The sequence below is a fragment of the Heterodontus francisci genome, chromosome 6, assembly GCF_036365525.1.
Source record: "Heterodontus francisci isolate sHetFra1 chromosome 6, sHetFra1.hap1, whole genome shotgun sequence".
NCBI classification, from domain to species: domain Eukaryota; kingdom Metazoa; phylum Chordata; class Chondrichthyes; order Heterodontiformes; family Heterodontidae; genus Heterodontus; species Heterodontus francisci.
The window spans coordinates 35946178-35965276 of record NC_090376.1 but is presented as its reverse complement, the minus strand read 5'-3'; the positions used below and the strand labels follow the sequence as shown (position 1 = coordinate 35965276).

The 19099-nt window shown below is 39.9% G+C and overlaps 1 protein-coding gene across 1 annotated transcript in view; it reads right to left on the bottom strand.

Annotated features, from left to right (window-relative positions):
• Positions 1–19099, bottom strand: part of dclk1a (doublecortin-like kinase 1a) — a 345065-nt gene that overhangs the window by 24767 nt on the left and 301199 nt on the right. The window contains exons 14-15 of the mRNA XM_068032816.1: positions 13589–13669; positions 9578–9691 (exon numbers count right to left, since the gene is read on the bottom strand). Of these exons, the coding sequence (XP_067888917.1) occupies positions 9578–9691; positions 13589–13669 (195 nt within the window). The remainder of the gene's footprint in view (positions 1–9577; positions 9692–13588; positions 13670–19099) is intronic.

Sequence of the window (19099 nt, the reverse complement as noted above, 5' to 3'; positions counted from 1 at the left end):
ATTATAATGACACTTTCAAATACTGTAATGATGGCTTGAAAATGTTTTAAAAGGTACAAATGAACAATTGTATTGGAAAACTTACAATTTATGAACTTACTACAATATTCATCCTATTGCTATTCTGCATTAAATGATGTTAGTAAAACACATTAAAATAAATGCTGAATATCTGTAAATTAATACATTCATTACAAAAGGATAACATTTCTCAATAACTTGGAAGACTATAATTACAATGGCAGTTTCAGATAATTGCATTTTTGAAGGTCTCATTAGTTATGCAGGGATATTTTCAGTTTTCTGTTGAGAGTGGAAGCAGAAAAAAAAACTGTTGTCAGAGTGTCTGTTTCTTTGTTTCAAATGCCATCATTAAATTATTTTAATATTGTGTCTGCATTGTCCTATGATAACATTATGACTGTATTATTGTATCTACGTGGTCAGATTTTTGTATAGACATTTAACACGGAATATTAAAATATATTAAACAATTATTTAAATACTGAGCTAGATAAAATTGAGTATAAGTTATAGAATGTAAATTAGGCTTCAGAGACTACATTGACTGGGAAGATCTAGAAGGCATAGATATTCTAAGACTTGTCCATGAGAAAACAGCTCCACATGACCAGGCATATCCTGTTAGAAACCTTAGCCTTTGAGTGCCTGACCCCAAAAGAAATGACTGGCCTCACAGGATATGTTAGAGGTTAGAGGTTATTCTCAACTCATAGAACATGTCGAAGAGTTGAACAAAGAAGACATATCTGATTGAAGTCCTGTGGTCACCCTGGGGTCAAAAGCAAAACCAGTGCAGAAATGTATTTGGTAATATGTGTATTACTTCAAGATCAAATCTTTAAACTGAAATAGCTTATTTCCATGAAAAGTAAATTTCCTGGAAGTTTCCTCTGACAGATGCAACTTAGCCTGTACTGTTCCGCAGCCAATCATCTCACTTAGATGCAAAAGAGTTTAAAAAAAAGTTTTCCATAATATGAAATTGAAAGCTTAACAGTTCTATTAATATTCATTCACCCTTTTTAAATTGTGGAAAATGCATTTTGTGGGGTTAAAGAAAAGCTTCCGAGACACGCCTGTAAAAAAATAACTAGTAAGGAGCACAAATGAGCATTAAAAGGTTAACAACGGCAGTTTACATACATTACCTTGTAACTGACTGGTACAGATCCTTGTAGTTAATAGAAAATCATTTGCAACATGGACATAAAATCAATTACTTTGAATTTTTAACCAAATCTACAGTGAACAGCCCAAGTTAAAACTTACTCATCTAGTTTGCCATCAGAAGTATCGTACTCAAATGCCAGAAATTTGATGAACCATTGAAATAGGTAATTTTACAATTTCCTTTAGAAGTCCCTGGATAGTATTTAAAATATTCATTTTTTTCCCTCTCCACATTTTACATCTCAACAGTATTGTCACATCACCATCACAGTAAAGCTCAGCTTTGTCCTCATTTGACATTGACACATGGACACTTTCAGCAGGGATTACTGAATAGCAATTACAAGGAAGAATCCTGGCCATTTTGCTCTACATCCTAGGTCAAGGACACAGGCCCCTGCTATCTTCATAGTTAAGATTATCTAATTTAGCACAAACTGAGGAGCAAATCTGGGACCATACAACAGGATGCATTTACTCAGGCATCAAAAGATTCTAGCATTATTTAGACGATTAAGGTCACAGTATTGTTGCATCGGGGTAGAATTTAATTTAGGACCCAGCTTGACTATTAAGTTGTGCCTATATTTTGGACATCACAATTCAAGTAGTTTAAAATTACAACAATAATGTAGAATCATGCTCATTTTTAGTATGATATCAAGAAATACTTTTTAACATGCAATAAAAATATCATAGTTTTGTTTAGAGATACAGCACTGAAACAGGCCCTTCGGCCCACCGAGTCTGTGCCGACCATCAACCACCCATTTATACTAATCCTACACTAATCCCATATTCCTACCACATCCCCACCTGTCCCTACATTTCCCTACCACCTACCTATACTAGTGGCAATTTATAATGGCCAATTTACCTACCAACCTGCAAGTCTTTTGGCTTGTGGGAGGAAACCGGAGCACCCGGAGAAAACCCACGCAGACACAGGGAGAACTTGCAAACTCCACACAGGCAGTACCCAGAATTGAACCCGGGTCGCTGGAGCTGTGAGGCTGCAGTGCTAACCACTGCGCCACTGTGCCGCCCCAATACTCTTTTTATTTGTTCTTTCCCATTTATTTCTCCCTCCCCCATACCACACATCATTGCCTAAGCTGCTGGCCAAGCTGATTATTGCTTCTAGGCCTCTGCAAATAGGAGGTGCATACTCCTGTTTGCTTCAGCATTCGGATTTTCTTTCCTTCACTGTGGCTAAGAACCTTACACTCATTGTATCCCACTGATAGACTGTCAAAAAATTATTGTGCAGCACATGCCTTGCACTGAATGCAATGCAATAGTTAACACCATAAGCTCATTGCAATTATAGATTACTTGTCTGATTGCTTGAGAAACAATTGTTCAAATCATGTAAACAAAAGCAAAATACTGCAGATGCTAGAAATCTGAAATTAAAAAAACACAAAAATCTGGAAATACTCAGCAAGTCACTTGCTGAGCATTTCCAGCATTTTCTGTTTTTGTTCAAATCATATAACAATTCCATTTTTAAAGGTAGTAAACAGCTACCAATTTATAAACACATTCTAAATGATTATTTAAAATTTATTAGGAGCGTTGCCATACCTTATAAATTTACATTTTGCCAAAAAGAGGACTGGATAAAACTATTGTCAAAATATGCAAATCAAATATTAATAAAATAATATTAACAAAATCATGCCAATGAACCAACAATTTAAATGATAGAATTACTATAATCATTGCCACCAGTTTACTGTAGTTAAAATTCCAAAATCTTTTATTACTACATGTTTTTAGGAGCTTTACTGGTGTTTGGGGATTCATATCCTACAATTCAGCCTATTAATAATTAAAACTGCTGATTTGTGGTGACTGAATAATTCAAATTCCACTTTTATAGTATGGAATTACAGGATTTTAACAAATGTTTTGGGAATGGTACACTGTTATTTTGCTGTGGAAATCACAAACTAGTGACCTTGCCTCTATAATCAAACTGTAGTAACAGTGCTGATTGGAATTTCCAAATTAGCCCAATTTTAGCATTTTTTTTTTACAGTCACGGTAATATTAACCCTTTTGCAAAACAAGTTAAACATATCTTAATATACTAAAGGCATTTTATTTTTACAGAACAAAGGGATCAATCAGTCTCAATCAAAGGGCAAAAGACCTGACGATATCAAAGTAATGTAAATATAATTACAAATATAGGTTGCTTTTAACAAAGGCTATTTCTAAATGATGAGGTAGCATTTGATGAAGTTTAAATGTTATTAACGGTCTTTGGCAATGATTTGAATCTATGAAATAATAAAAGGAAGTCACTTCCATAAAATATATCATATTCTTGCTGTTTCTAGATTGCTGCTATAATCCTTTGGCCCTGAATTCTTTTACAACTCCTGGCAAAAAAAAACCTTCTGTGTCGATGCAAAAATCTCTGCAAGGAGAAAGGTGCAATAATAATACTTTTCCATGTAGAGCAGCAATTTTTTGACAATGTTTTGGGTGGGGAATAAGGATGTACTTGAAACAATGTTTAATCAGAAAGGGCAACAATAGAAATAAGTAGTTTTTGAAAATCTAATTAGAAGTAAAATAGAAATGCATTTATGGCTATGGTCAAAACTTCCAATCAACACCACAAACTTCACACAAAATTAATTAGGACACCGTCAAAGGAAAAAAAGCCTTGCATTTATAGATCACTTTCATGACCTCAGGGCATTCCAAAACACTTTACAGCCAATGAATTACTTTTGAAGTGTAATCACTGTAATAATGCAGGGAAATGCAGCAGCCAATTTGAGCACAGCAAGCTCCCACAACTAACAATGAAATAAATGACCAGATCATCTGTTTGTTAAATAGTTATTCGTGTGTCTCTTATTGAAAGGAACATTACAAAGTACTCTATAATGCCCTTTTCACGAAGAAAGAACTTTTATATAGCACCTTTCACATCCTTAAGTTGTCCCAAAGAGGTTCAAAGTCAGTGGATTACTTTTGAAGTATAGCAACACATTGTTATATAGGTGCAGCAACCAATTTGTACACATAAAGCAAGACAAAAGAACAGCTAGATAACAGACAGCTTCTTAAATAATTTTCCATGCAGTTATGTCATGATAGTCCAATATGTTGGAGCAATGATGCTCCAATGTATTGGGTCTTGCGGCTGAATTTTGCTGCATACCGGCAAGTCCTGCTACCAGGGCAGAAAGTGGGAGACGAACCCGCTTTGGAAGGCAGCATAACCTGGGGCAGCAGCTTGTCGCCTGAGGCCAATTAACAGGCCGCTGCTGGGAAACTGTCCTTACACCAGGCTGCCATCCGATTAAGTACGGCAGCCTGCCCCCAAGAGTTGGCAGCCCAATCAGAAGGCCAGCAGCTCAGCAGCGCCAACACCAACGGTGGCCACTGTTGAAGCTGCAGCTCCAAAGAGAGGGAGCCTCAATGGCAGGGCGCCCTTGAACAGAGTTGAGGTAAGTTGGGGAGGAAGCCTGGGCCTGAGCACCAACGGCACTGTTGCTGTGAGGGTGGCCATTGCCACTGGGGAGCCCTCCCTGGGCCATGGAGTGCCCATAAAGGAAGCCCCCCCCAACACAGAGCCCACTGGGAGGCTGCCAGGCAATATGCCTGCAGAGGCTGGGTAGTCTTTAACTGCCCACTTAAGTGGCTCAATATTCCAGCTGACAGGCAGCCAAGCTGCCAACTTTCCCACTGCTGGCAATATGGCATGGCAGCAGCAAGACGTCAGGCTCCCGATGCATTCCCCCACCATTTTGCCATCCCTCCCACCTCCCAGCCTGTCGCCAATGGGCTGGGAAAATTCATCCCTTGGTGTCCCTTAAGCCATGCTACTCCAATTTACTGGGTGTTGGAGAGATATACACAGGGTTAAACCCATAATTATCCACTTGAAATCCTCCCAATCAAACACTGCACATTCCTCCTTTTCAGATAACAGTCTAATTCTCTTTTGAATGCCTTGATTGAAACTGTCTGCATCACACTCTCAAGCAGTGCACTGCATGAGAAAACTTTTCCTCATATCGCTTTTGCTTCTTTTGCCAATTACTTTAAATCTGTGCCCTCTCGTTCTCAATCTTTTCATGAGTGGGAACAGTTTCTCTCTATCTACTCTGTCCAGAACCCTCATAATTTTGAATACCTCTATTGAATCACCTCTCAGTCTTCTCTTCTCTAAGGAAAACAGACCCAACTTCTCCAATCTATCTTCATAACTGAAATTCATCATCCCTGAAATCCATAAATCTTTTCTGCACCCTCTCCAATGCTTTCACGTCTTTCCTAAAGTGCAGCACACAGAACTGGACGCAGTACTCCAGCTGAGGTCAAACTAGCGTCTCATGCAAGTTCAGCATAACGTCCTTGCTTTTGTACTCTATGCCCCTATTAATAAAGCCTAGGATACTATATGCTTTAATAACCGCTCTTTCAACCTGTTCTGCCACCTTCAATGTCTTATGTACATATACACCCAGGTCCCTCTGCTCCTGCTGCCCTTTAGAATAGTACCCTTTCTTCTTCCTACCAAAATGAATCACTTCACATTTCTCCACATTGAACTACATCTGCCACTTGTCCGCCATTCCACCAACCTGTCTACTTCCTTTTGAAGTTCTACACTATCCTCCTCGCAGTTCACAATGCTTCCAAGTTTTGTATCATCCGCAAATTTTGAAGTTGTGCCTTGTCAGTGACAGTGGTGAGAGGTTAAAAAGCAGGCCTGTGAAGGAGCAGCAGCAGTGTCAGCAGAAGCGGCAGCGATGAGAGGTTAAAGAGTGGGCCAGTGAAGGAGCTAGTCTGTGGGTTCAGAACTGACCGACAGCATTCTAAAGAAAACCAAGTGCGACGTCAGTGGGAAGCAGGTATGTGATTGGTTGGTGTGTATTTTTTTTTCCTTTTTTCCTTTTTTTCTCAAATCATAGTATTCTTTAGTATTAACAAGGTTTATTATTAGTGACAGAGTTTATTAGTAGTACCAAGTTTCTAATTTAATAGATAGAGGACTGGCAGGGCTGTTCCAAATTCTGGAGTGCACATCCTGTGCTATGTAGGAACTCCAGGACACTTCTCATGTCCTGGATAACCATATGTGCAAGAAGTGTTGTCAGTTGCAGCAGCTTGAGCTCCGGGTTTCGGAACTCGAGCAGCAGCTGGTGTTGCTGCGGCACGTCCGTGAGGTTGAGAATTTTGTGGATAGCACATTTATAGATGTGGTCATCCTGCAGCTTAAGAGTATGTAGGGAGAGAGGGAATGGGTGACCATCAGACAGTCAAGTAGAAACAGGCAGGTAGTGCAGGAGCCCCTGAGTGTATCGCACTCTCCAACCAGTATTCAGTTCTGAATACTGATGAGAGTTATGGTTCATCTGGGGAGTGCAGCCAGAGTCAAGTCCATGGCACCATGGGTGGCTCAGTTGTACAAGGGGATACAAGGAAGACTGGAAGAACAATAGTGATAGCAGATTTGATAGTCAGGGGACAGACAGCTGTTTCCGTGTCTGCAGATGTGAATCCAGAATGGTGTGTTGTCTCCCTAGTGCCATGGTCAATGGTATCACTGAATGGCTGCAGAGCACTCTGTGGAGGTGGGGGGTGCGGTGGTGGTGGAGATGGAGGGTGAACAGCCAGCAGTCATGGTCCACATTGGTAAGAACGACATGGGCAGAAAGAGGGATGTGGTCCTGCAGTCAGAATTTAGGGAGCTATGTAGAAAATTATCAAGCAGGACCTCAAAAGTAGTAATCTTCAGATTACTCGCAGTACCATGCGCAAGTGAGAATAAAAATAGGAGGATAAAGCAGATGAATGCATGGCTGGAAAGAAGGTGCAGGAGGGAGGGCTTTATATTCTTGGGACATTGGGACCAGCTCTGGGGCAGTTGGGGCCTGTACAGGTCGGACGGGTTGCACCTAAATAGACACCGCACTGGGTTCCTTGCAGGGCGATTTGCTAGTGCTATTGGGAAGGGTTTAAACTAACTTGGCAGGGGTGTGGGAACCAAGAGGAAATATGAGAGAGGAATGCCAAGGTGCACACACTACTGGAAGAGATAGATAGCTCTAGAGTAGGGAATAATAAGTTATTTAGTTGGGGTCAGAGTAAGTGAGAAAGAAATAAAATCTAAATCAGGGTTAATATGCATGTATGTGAATGCACAGAGTGTGGTTAATAAGATTGGTGAAATACAGGCACAGATTGACAAGTGGAAATTTGATGTTGTGGCTATAACAGAGACCTCGCTCAAAGAAAGGTAGAACTGGGTGTTAAATATTCCTGGATACAAAACGTTCAGGAAAGATAAGAAAGGAAGAAAAAGGGGGTGGAGTGGCAGCATTGATTAAGGAGAGCATTACAGTGTTGGAGAGAGAAGATATCCCAGAGTGATCAAGGACAGAATCTATTTGGTTGGAACGAAGGAACAAACAGGTGCAATTACATTGGTAGTCTATAGGCCACCAACTAGTGGAAAGGATGTACAGGAACAAATTTGCAAGGAAATTACAGAGACGTGCAAGAATTATAGAGTATTTATAATAGGGGACTTTAATTATCTGAATATAGACTGGGATAGTAGGAGTATAAAGTGCAGGAGGGGCAAGAGTTCCTCGGGCGTGTTCAGGAAAATGTTTTTACAGGAATATGTTTCCAGTTCAACGAGAGGGGAGGCACTCCTGGATCTGGTTCTTGAAAATAAGGTGGGCCAAGTGTATCAAATATCAGTAGGAGAACATTTAGGGGGCAGTGATCATTGTATCATAAGGTTTAGGTTGGCTATGGAAAAGGGCAAAGAACACTCTAGAGTAAGAATAATTAACTGAGGGAAAGTCAACCTAAATAGAGTAAGAATGGATCTGGGCCAACTAAATTGGAATCAAAGTTGGCAGGAAAAACAGTAGCTGAACAATGGGCTACCATCAAAGAAGAGATAGTTCGGGAACAGTCAAGATATATTCCCTTGAAGGGGAAAGGTAGGACAAACAAATTCAGAGCTCGCTGGATGACAAAAGAGATAGAGATTAAGATGAAGAAAAAAAAGTGTGCTTATGACAGATGTCAGGTGGATAATACAATGGAGAACGAGGCTGAATATAGAAGGTTCAGAGGGGAAGTGAAAAAGCAAATAAGAGAAGCAAAGAGGGAGTATGAAAGGAGACTGGCAGCTAACATAAAGGGGAATCCCAAAGTCTTCTAGAGGCATATAAATAATAAAAACATGGGAAAAGGAGGAGTAGGGCTGATTAGGGACCCAAAAGAGGATTTACACATGGAGGCAAGGGGAATAGCTAAGGTGCTAAATGAATACTTTCCACCTGTATTTACTAAGGAAGAAGATGCTACCCAGGCTACAGTGAAAGAGGAGGTAATTAATACACTAGTAGAATTTAAAATTGATGAGGAGGAGGTATTACATAGGCTGTCTATACTTAAAGTTGATAAAGCACCAGGACCAGATGAGATGCATCCAAGGATACTGAGGGAAGTGAGAGTGGAAATTGCAGAAACATTGGCCATAATTTTCCAGTCTTCCTTTGACTCAGGGGTGGTGCTAGAGGAATGGAGAATTGCAAATGTTACACCGTTGTTCAAAAAAGGGTGAAAAGATAAACGTAGCAACTACAGGCCAGTCATTTTAGTTTATGGACTGTGCTATCTGATGCTGCAAAATACGTAGCAAAATAAATGACACCAGCAGAAAATTATTCCATACAAAATCATTTTTATATTAAAAAGAAGAAATGGTCAGTTTTTTTTTAATGTTTGGTAATTGCCACCTTTCCAACTCATAGCCTGTCTGTATGAATGAATATTAAATCTGTGGAGTACAATATAATACGATGACAGAACCATTTATCATCAAGATTACACTAAGACAATCCTGAGTCCTTTCTAGGCCTAGTTCATCTTCGTGTAGACCTCACCATCTTTCCCCCTCCCACTATAGAATTCTTATCAAGGCTAATCATGAAGGAAGAGTGTGGTGAAAATATTAATGTATTATTTATTCCATTCATTACGTAACTTGCAAAAATACCAAAGCTGTCCAATTTACAGCATCCATTTTGCTTTGCCTACAGGAATTATATTAAACATTATATTAACTTTCTGTATACATCTCTTAGCACAAAGTTGTCGTTAAAAAATAAACAGTAGAGCTTTTACAGTTCCCATGGATTCAACTGCTTTATAATGTTTGTTTGGTTGGGGGGGTGGTCGGGGTGGGTAAAGAGAAAACTAAGCACTTAATGAAGAGGTGGCAGAAAAGGAAAAGCATGTTCCTTTGAATTTTAACCACGCCAGTTACAAAATGGATACTGTCTTTTCCTGAAAATAGCTTGAATGATTAATAATTATTGATGCTTACTGCTATCACAGACACTCCAGCTGTGGTGTTGCTGGGTTTGGGGCCTGTGTTGAAGTGTTTCTGTAACTTTCCAGCCACTGATAGTTGATACTCATTCTCTGGCAACCCATCATCCTACATGAAGAAAAGAAAAGTAAAGATAAGGGGAGTCATTAAATGAAAAATATCAAAATACATTTTGCACCACTCTGAAAATTTCAACCTGACATCATGCTGAAAATAGCAGTAGTGGGATTTGTATTTTTTTCTTTGTGTTCATCAAGGTAAGGAATGTAGAGCTGGGTATTTAACACTTTCCTATTTAATGCGCTCATTGTCAGCATCAAGCACTCCCAGGTCAGGTGTAGCAAAGCTAGCTGCAGAGTGAAGTACCCTATTACTCTGCCCAACAACATGCCTAAAACTAAACATTATGACTCTCTCCTAAAATAGTATAACATTTCTAATTCCCACTTCGGTCACCTTGTAGCCAATTCTTGCTAAAATAGGGATATTTCTTTCCTATGAAGTGGAATTTTTCATTTCTTTTCAACCAGAAGTTCAATTTAGACAGAACTGCCCAAATTAATGTTACATAGAACCCCTAGAGCCACAAGAGTAGCCTTTGATTTTATCCATTTGGAAGGATTTAAATCCAGATCCCAGAAGTAATAGGGAACTTTTACACTTCTCATTACTTCCAAGACTGTAATTTTTAAGATTTCAGCTCATAGTATAACTATCTAATTTGCTGCTTTTAAATGATACATATGTCCTTATTTCTCTTTCCTGCAATAATCATAATGGTTATAATATTTTCTAGTGGTTCATTCCTTCTATCAGCATGGCCAATATTGACTTGGAAAATGTCATTGTTTTCTCTTACAGCCAGATTTGATATAATTCCTTTCATAATAAAAAAAAAATTCCAGATAACTGTTTTATTTTATTGAACTTGAGATTCTTTTTTTCCCAGAATCAAGGCCTCGAGAATCCACTAGGTTGGGCTAGTATTCAAAAATCAGCCAAACAAGCACAAACGATCTAGGGATTCCAAAGGTAAATCACGTCCAGCACAAATCGAGTTTCCGGGATCTTTAGTGCTAATTAAAAAATTTTAATTTAAAAAGCTGGCCCCGCTCCCACAACACTGACTATGGCCCCAGATTGAATTAGTCACTGTGGCAGGTTTCTGTTAATTGCGCCCCCTTGTGGGCCTTGAAGAGGCTCTTAAAATTAATTTTTAAAACAATTTAAAAAAAATTAAGTTCTCAAAAAATGTCCAGTTCTGCTGGTTCATAGCCGATTTTATGTTTAGTGATATGCAAATGAATTTAAGTAAAAATTTGAACAACAATTCATGTTGCAATTTGGCACAATTTTGAGTGCAAAACTGCCAATTGCACCCAAAGTGGAAACTCTTGGCTTTATTCTTTAGAATCTCTGAGTAATAAATGCAGTCCAGCCCAACCAATCCTGCAAAGCCCTCCTGGCAAACATCTGAGGAGATGTGCCAAAAGTGGGAGAGCTGTCCCACAGACTGGTCAAGCAACAGCCAACATCCCAGACTCCTCCATCACCATCTCTGGGTAAGTCCTGCCCCACCCATAGGACAAACCTACCAAAGGTGGTGGCATAGAGATATACAGTTTGGAGGGAGTGGCCCTGGGAGTCCTCAACATTGACTCCAGACCCCATGAAATCTCATGGCATCAGGTCAAACATGGGCAAAGAAACCTCCTGTTGATTACCACTACCACCTTCCCTCTGCTGGTGAATCAGTACTTCTCCATGTTGAACAGCACTTGGAAGAGGCACTGTGGGAATCAGGGGAATACTGTCCACTGGCTGAAGTCACACCTAGCACAAAGGAAGATGGTTGTGGTTGATGGAGACCAACCATCTCGGCCCCAGGATATCACTGCAGGAGTTCCTCAGGGTACAGTCCTAAGCCCAAGCATCTTCAGCTGCTTCATCAATGACCTTTCCTGCAATATAAGGTCAGATGTGGGGATGTTCATTAATGATTGCACAGTGTTCAGTACCATTCACAACTCCTCAGATACTAAGCAGCTCATGCCTGCATGCAGCAAGACCTGGACAACATTCAGGTTTGTGCTGATAAGTGACAAGTAACATTCGCACCACACAAGTGTCAGACAATGACCATCTCCAACAAGAGAGTTTCTAACCACTTCCCCATGACATTCAATAGCATTAGCATCATTAAACCCCCACCATCAACATCCTAGGGGTTAACATTGACCAGATACTTAACTGGACCAGCCACATAAATACTGTGGCTAAAAAAACTAGTCAGAAGCTGCGAGGCACAAGTCAGGAGTGTGATGAAATACTCCCCACTTACCTGGATGAGTGTAGCTCCAACAACACTCAAGAATCTTGACACTATCCAGGACAAAACAGCCTGCTTGATTAGCATCCTGTCCACCAGCTTAAACATTCACTTCTTCCACCACTTACACACAGTGGCTGCAGTGTGTACCATCTACACGATGCACTGCAGCAACCCTCCTAGGCTTCTTTGCGAGCATCTCCCAAGCCCATGACCTCTATCACCTAGAAGGACAAGGGCAGCAAGCGAATGGAAATACCACAACCTGCAAGTTCCCCTCCATGTCACAACCTATCCTGACTTGGAAATATATCACTATTCCTTCAGTGTCACTGGGTTAAGATCCATGGACTACAGCAGTTCAAGAGAGTGCCTCACCATTGCCTTCTCAAGGGCAATTAGGGATGGGAAATAAAAGGTGACCTTGCCAGGACTGTCCACTTCCATGATTGAATTAAAAAATGCAATTAAAGAGATGTTATATAAAACAATAGAGTTGAATATCATGCAATAAAATAAGAAATAAATATAATGAATTATCAACAACATCTTGCATTTATAAAGCAAATTTAACACAGGAAAGGGTCCCAAAATACTGGAGGGGGGAAAATAAAAAGGCAGTTTAAATCCTGTATGAATAGTCTACTGTGGGAATATGAACACATTCTGGTTCGAGTAATATGGGAATGTTTGCAAAATTCTTAAAAGAGCCCTCATAAATAAAAAGGGACAAAATAATATTTACTGAAATGATTTTCCCAGACTGTTAACTTCAAATTGACAGTTCTTAGCTCAGTCATAGCTGTTTGCTGTATTGCCTGGAGTATGGGAGTGGTCTTTAACAATTCATGAGGTCAGCATAACTATTATAGACTGATTATGTGCAGGAAATATTTTACATAGAGTTGTTTGCCTCTTAAAACTTACATGTTATTTTATGTATAACTTTTCTGCAAAAACAATTTTGGAAATTAAAAAAAAGAAACCAGGCAAGTGAATTAGTTAAAAGTTTATCAGAATTTTTTTCAGTTGGTACTGTTGGAAATAATCACACTCATATTGTGTCTCTACTGCCAAAATTCTTCCAATTAAAAATATATGATTGCTCTAAAATATATATAAAATTGATTTAAAGCAAAATAAGATACCTGCTCCCCTATCAGGATACTGTTTTCAGTATGGACAATCTGAGCAAACTGCAATTACACATTTCTGTCCACCAGTGGAATGAGATAATTTTCCAGAAATCCAATTTTCCATGATGTATTTTTAATAGGATTTTTTTTGATGATAGACCCAAAGTAAAAGCATACATACTTACAGCAGTGTGAATGAAAGTGCAGTAAGGTAAGCCAAGGCTAGGTAACCCCAGCATTGCATGACAGCAGTATTTGAATAACATAAATGCATGCTTTTCCCAGCCTTCTCACTGTTTGTGCACATAATTTGCCTTCACTTCACATCTGCAATATTTCTCTGGGACAATGATTAACACAATAGCCTGGCCATGTATCTATCACTCCAGCTGATCTGAAGAAATGTGCTAAGCTGACTACTGAGATGAAAGTATTGTACAGACCCATGCCAAACCTAAAACTGAAATGAACCATTCTGCCAAAGCCATCAGTAACTTGTCCCAGAAATCCATGGTAGAACATTCAGTAAACAAGACTTACGTTCACCCAGGGGTGGTCCAACAACTGCTGTGCAGAATACCGCTGCTCTATATCAACCTGAAGCATCATGGTGATAAGCTCCTATAAAATAAAAGGGCACATGGATTCTTATTTGAGTAAGTGTAGAGTTAAAGGATAATTATTCACCTAGACCAAAAGGGGAGAGATTTAGCAAGTGATTATTCGCCATTCAAGTATAACAGTATAATCCAATAAATAATCCAAAATCCACTTGATATTTGTAATTGCATATAACAAATTCCAAAAATACTAATTTTTATTTTACTGGCCAATGGAATAATGAGAGCTCTACTGGGCACACTACTCACCCCTGGTTTGGTAAAGCTATGTTAATTGCCAGCATGAATGGCCAACTGTTCTTAATTTCTTATTTGTTTAGAGAAGCACATTCAATGATCCTTTTACTACTATAAATAATTTTTTTTAGTAGATTTATACCTAAACATGCAAGACATCTCACTGTCTGTAATGTGTCACATTTTCATCCATGTTCAGACTGAAAATCTCTGGGATTTTAATGGTACTGCATATGGTAGACTTTAAAAAGATATATAACTTAAACTGTATAGGAAAGGTCATGACATTCTCTCAGCCTTCTCACATAAATGTAACTATGACTTCTTTCACTACTTTTCATTGAATCTATACTTCTGTTACTTCAAAATCTTTGATTATTTTTGTGGCTCCAATCCTCCCAATCCATGTCTTCCAATACAGTGACATTTTAAGAATGTAGCCCCAGAATTGCTGCTGTTGCCAATTTTCTCCCCAGTGATTCTGGAAGATTCACTACAACAGTGCAAACGTTCTGTATGGCTAAAAATAAAAGCTATTCTGCATATGCATGACTCGGTTGTGCTGCACTGAACTGTGTTTAGCTTAGGGGCTAAGATGCTATAATGTTAGCTTAGCCTTCAATATGCTTAGTTCTTTAAAAGTGCAAAAAATAAATCAACAGTCATGTTCCCTTTTTCCATAATTATCGAATTACAAGAAAATTAAAAAATTCTAAAAAAAATTGCTAAGTTTTGTAAATACCTGGCTTATTAAGTAATTCCACGTTGTGGGCCTATTCATCAATCTGCATTGTAGCAAAGCACATTTATCTGAGATCAGATTCAAAGGTGGTGGCAACATACTATTGTGCTCTATGGACTCTGCAACCAGTAGAGCCAACTTTCACTACATATCTTCTCAGATGCTTTTCCTGTCAGGCAAAAAATTCATGCCACCACAAGCACATATATTCTTTATACATTAGAACTTAATTTTACTAATTATAATTTAAACTGATGTAACAATCAATGTCCTACATTAATAAGTTATTACTTTGTGTGATTTTAAGCTAATTGAAACGTCTGTTTGCCTGGTTCTCTTGACTACTTATAATTATGATACAATATGTTTTGCAGAGTCAACGAAAAATTTTCTTATCCTGTTTGCTAAGACGTAAAATATTGTTCAAAATGCACTCATCTCAACCAGTCAAATTTGATATAATTACTAATGGCAATACATTATACTAATTATACCTACAGCCATTCTAGTGCAGTTACATCCTGTCCTTCATTATATCTAAACATTTCAGACATCAATATTAAATTGAGTCAGGCCAAAAGGAAGTCTAGATTTTGTATCCAGGTAAATGAGCTCAATTAAATCAATTATTGATTTATGATCCCATCAGTGTCATCTCTATCATGGGATCAGTAATCATTCCTGATAGCATGGAAACAGCCATATTATCCACATACTCTCCTAATTCTCCGCACTCACTTAAATCAATGATGTTTACACTGAATTCTCTCATCCATTATTAAAGGGTTGCCATATATTAGTAAAGTACTTTACAAGAAGCAATGTAATGATAACATTGTTTTTTCAAATGCATTAATTGGCTAGGGAACATACTTGTACTGTAGGTTGCTGTAGTGTGAAATTCTCCTTTAGCAGTTTTCAAAACAAATCATATATTCTAGTTTTATATGATACCGAGGGCCGTTGTATTACCTATGCTTGCCCAGTGCAAAGGAAAATTGTGTTTACATGGTCCACTTGCATCATTGCGAAGATGAGAAGATAAATGCTCTGTGCAAATGTATTCAAATACTCATCTAGAGCACTGCTCATTGGATTACAAGTGCTGGTGACACAAGAACAATCCAATGAAGAGTTGCTAACTGATTGTTACTTCTGCACCCATGCAGAGGCACTTGGCTTCTGCTTGCTGACTCCTGCAGCAGATTGACTGAGATTGTAACTCAGCTGAGTGACGGATTGACTCTGTGCCTTATCAGTCAACAGAATTATGTATTGGTGTCCAAATAAAGTGCATCTCTGCATCACCCAGTTTCAGAGCACTCTGGTGTAATGGAAAGGAAAACCATTAGCCTGTGTAAGTCAGTGCCTCAAGAAATATTCTTTCAAGTCATCAAACATATTCTTTCCATAAACTACACACAATTTGCCAGGTTATGCATCATGCCCTTAGTAATTAATCTTTTAACGCATTGAATAACCAAACTTCTATGAAGATTACAATCTATTTTAGCCTGAGCCCTCATAGATAAACACAGGAACATAGAAACAGGAGCAGGTTCTTTAGCCTCTTGAGCCTGTTCCCCTATTTAATTAGATCATTGGTGAGCTGTACCTTAACTCCATTTACCCATTTTGATTCTGTAACCCTTAATACACCAACGCACCAAGGCTCCTTAGACAGCACCTTCCAAACCCGTGACCTCTACCAACTGGAAGGATAAGGGCAGCAAATACATGGGAAGACCACAACCTGCAAGTTCCCCTCCAAGTCACACACCATCCTGACTTGGAACTATATCGCCGTTCCTTCACTGTCGCTGGGTCAAAATCCTGGAACTCCCTTCCTAACAGCACTGTGGGTGTACCTACCTCACATGGACTTCAGCGGTTCAAGAAGGCAGCTCACCGCCACCTTCTCAAGGGCAATTAGGGATGGGCAATAAATGCTGGCCTGGCCAGCGATGCCCACATCCCATGAATGAATCAAAAAAAACACTACCTGAATGCAAACAAAAATCTATCCATCTCAGTTTTGAAATATTCAACTGACTTAGCCTTAACAGCTTTTTGGGGGAGGGAGCTCCAGATTTCCACTACACTTTGTGTGACAAAGAGTTTTCTGACATCACCGCTAAGCAACGTAATTGTAATTTTGAGGCAATCCCTGTGCTGTAATCTCCCACCAGAGTCGGTAATTTCTTTCTATCAACCATATCAACATTTTAATCACCTTAAAAATCTCAATTAGATCATTCCTTAATTCTCTTTATTCAAGGCACTACAAGCCTTGTCTATGCAACATGTCCTCATAATTTAACTCTTTCAGCCCTGGTAAAACACCAGACTTCCAGGAAGGAACATTAAAATGATTCAATAAAGTAAATTTATAAAGTTCCCGACAGGTCCAATTAAAACATAGCTTCACACTTGGATGGAATTTCCTGTATCCAGTGTAAAACCTGAGTGCTGTGCGACTGCTGGTCTCACACCTTCCAATTTATGGGAGTCAGATTCTGGTCTGACACTGTGTACAGTACCATCTTTCATATTTACACATAAGTGAAACTGCAACTGTGGTAGTGTAACTGCATTGCAAGAAAGATTAAGGGGGCTAAGTTCGATAGCCCTGAAAACAGGTGCAGGGATCACAATGCATAATTAACCTAGACCTGTTGACTGCAATGGAGATGGCATGCCAACTTGGTGCTGCCTGCTCTTCTAACGGATTTCAGTGTGCAGACAGCATTAACTGTGCTGTTGATAGGCTGGATGCTTAAGCAGTGGCCCAAAATTCTGAGTGGCTAGCACCAGTTAAAACTAGCCTATACTGGTTTAAGCTAGCCTGCACCTCTGAAAGGTGAGGTACACTATGGCTGCAGCAGATACTGATAGTTGTGCAGGATGTACATCTGATCTGTGAAACATTGAATAATGGCCCAATATGGAAGAGAGCAGGCTCCTTGCACCACACTCCATCACTCAACGACCAACAATCTGTAATCAATCAGGACTCATAACTGACATTCATAGGAAGAGATTCTGCTGAGGGCGTACGAGCAGCTAGGGACTAAATTAAAAAGCAGAAACACAAAGGTAATTACCTCTGGATTACTACCTGAGCCCAAGCAAATTGGCATAGGGTAATAAGATTAAAGAGTTGAATGTGTGGCTCAAAGACTGGTGTGGGAAAAGTGGGTTTCAATTCATGGGGCACTGGCAGCAGTACTGTTGGGCCAGCCTTCACCTGAACCATGCTGGGACCAATATCCTGGTGAATCTTATAACTAGGGCGATAGAGAGGACTTTAAACTAAATAGTATGTGGTTGGGGGGGGGGGGGGGGGGGGGGCGAGGGATCACCTGAGGGGAGATTTGGAAAGTTAAACAGAAAGGACAAGGAAATCGTGCACCATGATGATAGAGGTAATGAGAACCAGAGTGTGACAGGAAGGCACAGAGTGTACAAACATAAGAGTGCACCAGCAAATCAGGTCAGACTAGGCAAAGATGGTAAGAAGACAATAAAGGCTCTTTATCTGAATGCTGGCTGCATTCGTATCAAGATGGATGAATTAATAGTACCAATAGAAAAAATGAGTATGATATGACAGCCATTACAGAGTCCATGTAGATGCAGTCCGTGTAGAAATGCAGCAAGACCTGGACAATATCCAGGCTTGGGCTGATAAGTGGCAAGTAACATTCGCGTCACACAAGTGCCAGGCAATGACCATCTCCAACAAGAGAGAATCTAACCATCTCCCCTTGACATTCAACGGCATTACCATCGCTGAATCCCCCACTATCAACATCCCAGGGGCTACCATTGACCAGAAAGTGAACTGGACTAGCCATATAAATACCGTGGCTACAAGAGCAGATCAGAGGCTAGGAATCCTGAGGCGAGTAACTCACCTCCTGACTCCCCAAAGCCTGTCCACCATCTACAAGGCACAAGTCAGGAGTGTGATGGAATACTCTCCACTTGCCTGGATGGGTGCAGCTCCAACAACACTCTAGAAGCTCGACACCATCCAGGACAAAGCAGCCTGCTTGATTGGCACCCCACCTACAAACATTCACTCCCTCCACTACCGACACACAGTGGCAGCAGTGTGTACCATCTACAAGATGCACTGCAGCAATGCACCAAGGCTCCTTTGACAGCACCTTCCAAACCGGTGACATCAACCAACCAGAAGGACAAGGGCAGCAGTTGCTTGGGAAGACCACCACCTGCAAGCTCCCCTCCAAGTCACACACCATCCTGACTTGGAACTATATCGCCGTTCCTTCACTGTCGCTGGGTCAAAATCCTGGAACTCCCTTCCTAACAGCACTTTGGGTGTACCTATCCCACATGGACTGCAGCGGTTCAAGATGGCAGCTCACCATCACCTTCTCAAGGGCAATTAGGGATGGGCAATAAATGCTGGCCTGGCCAGGAACG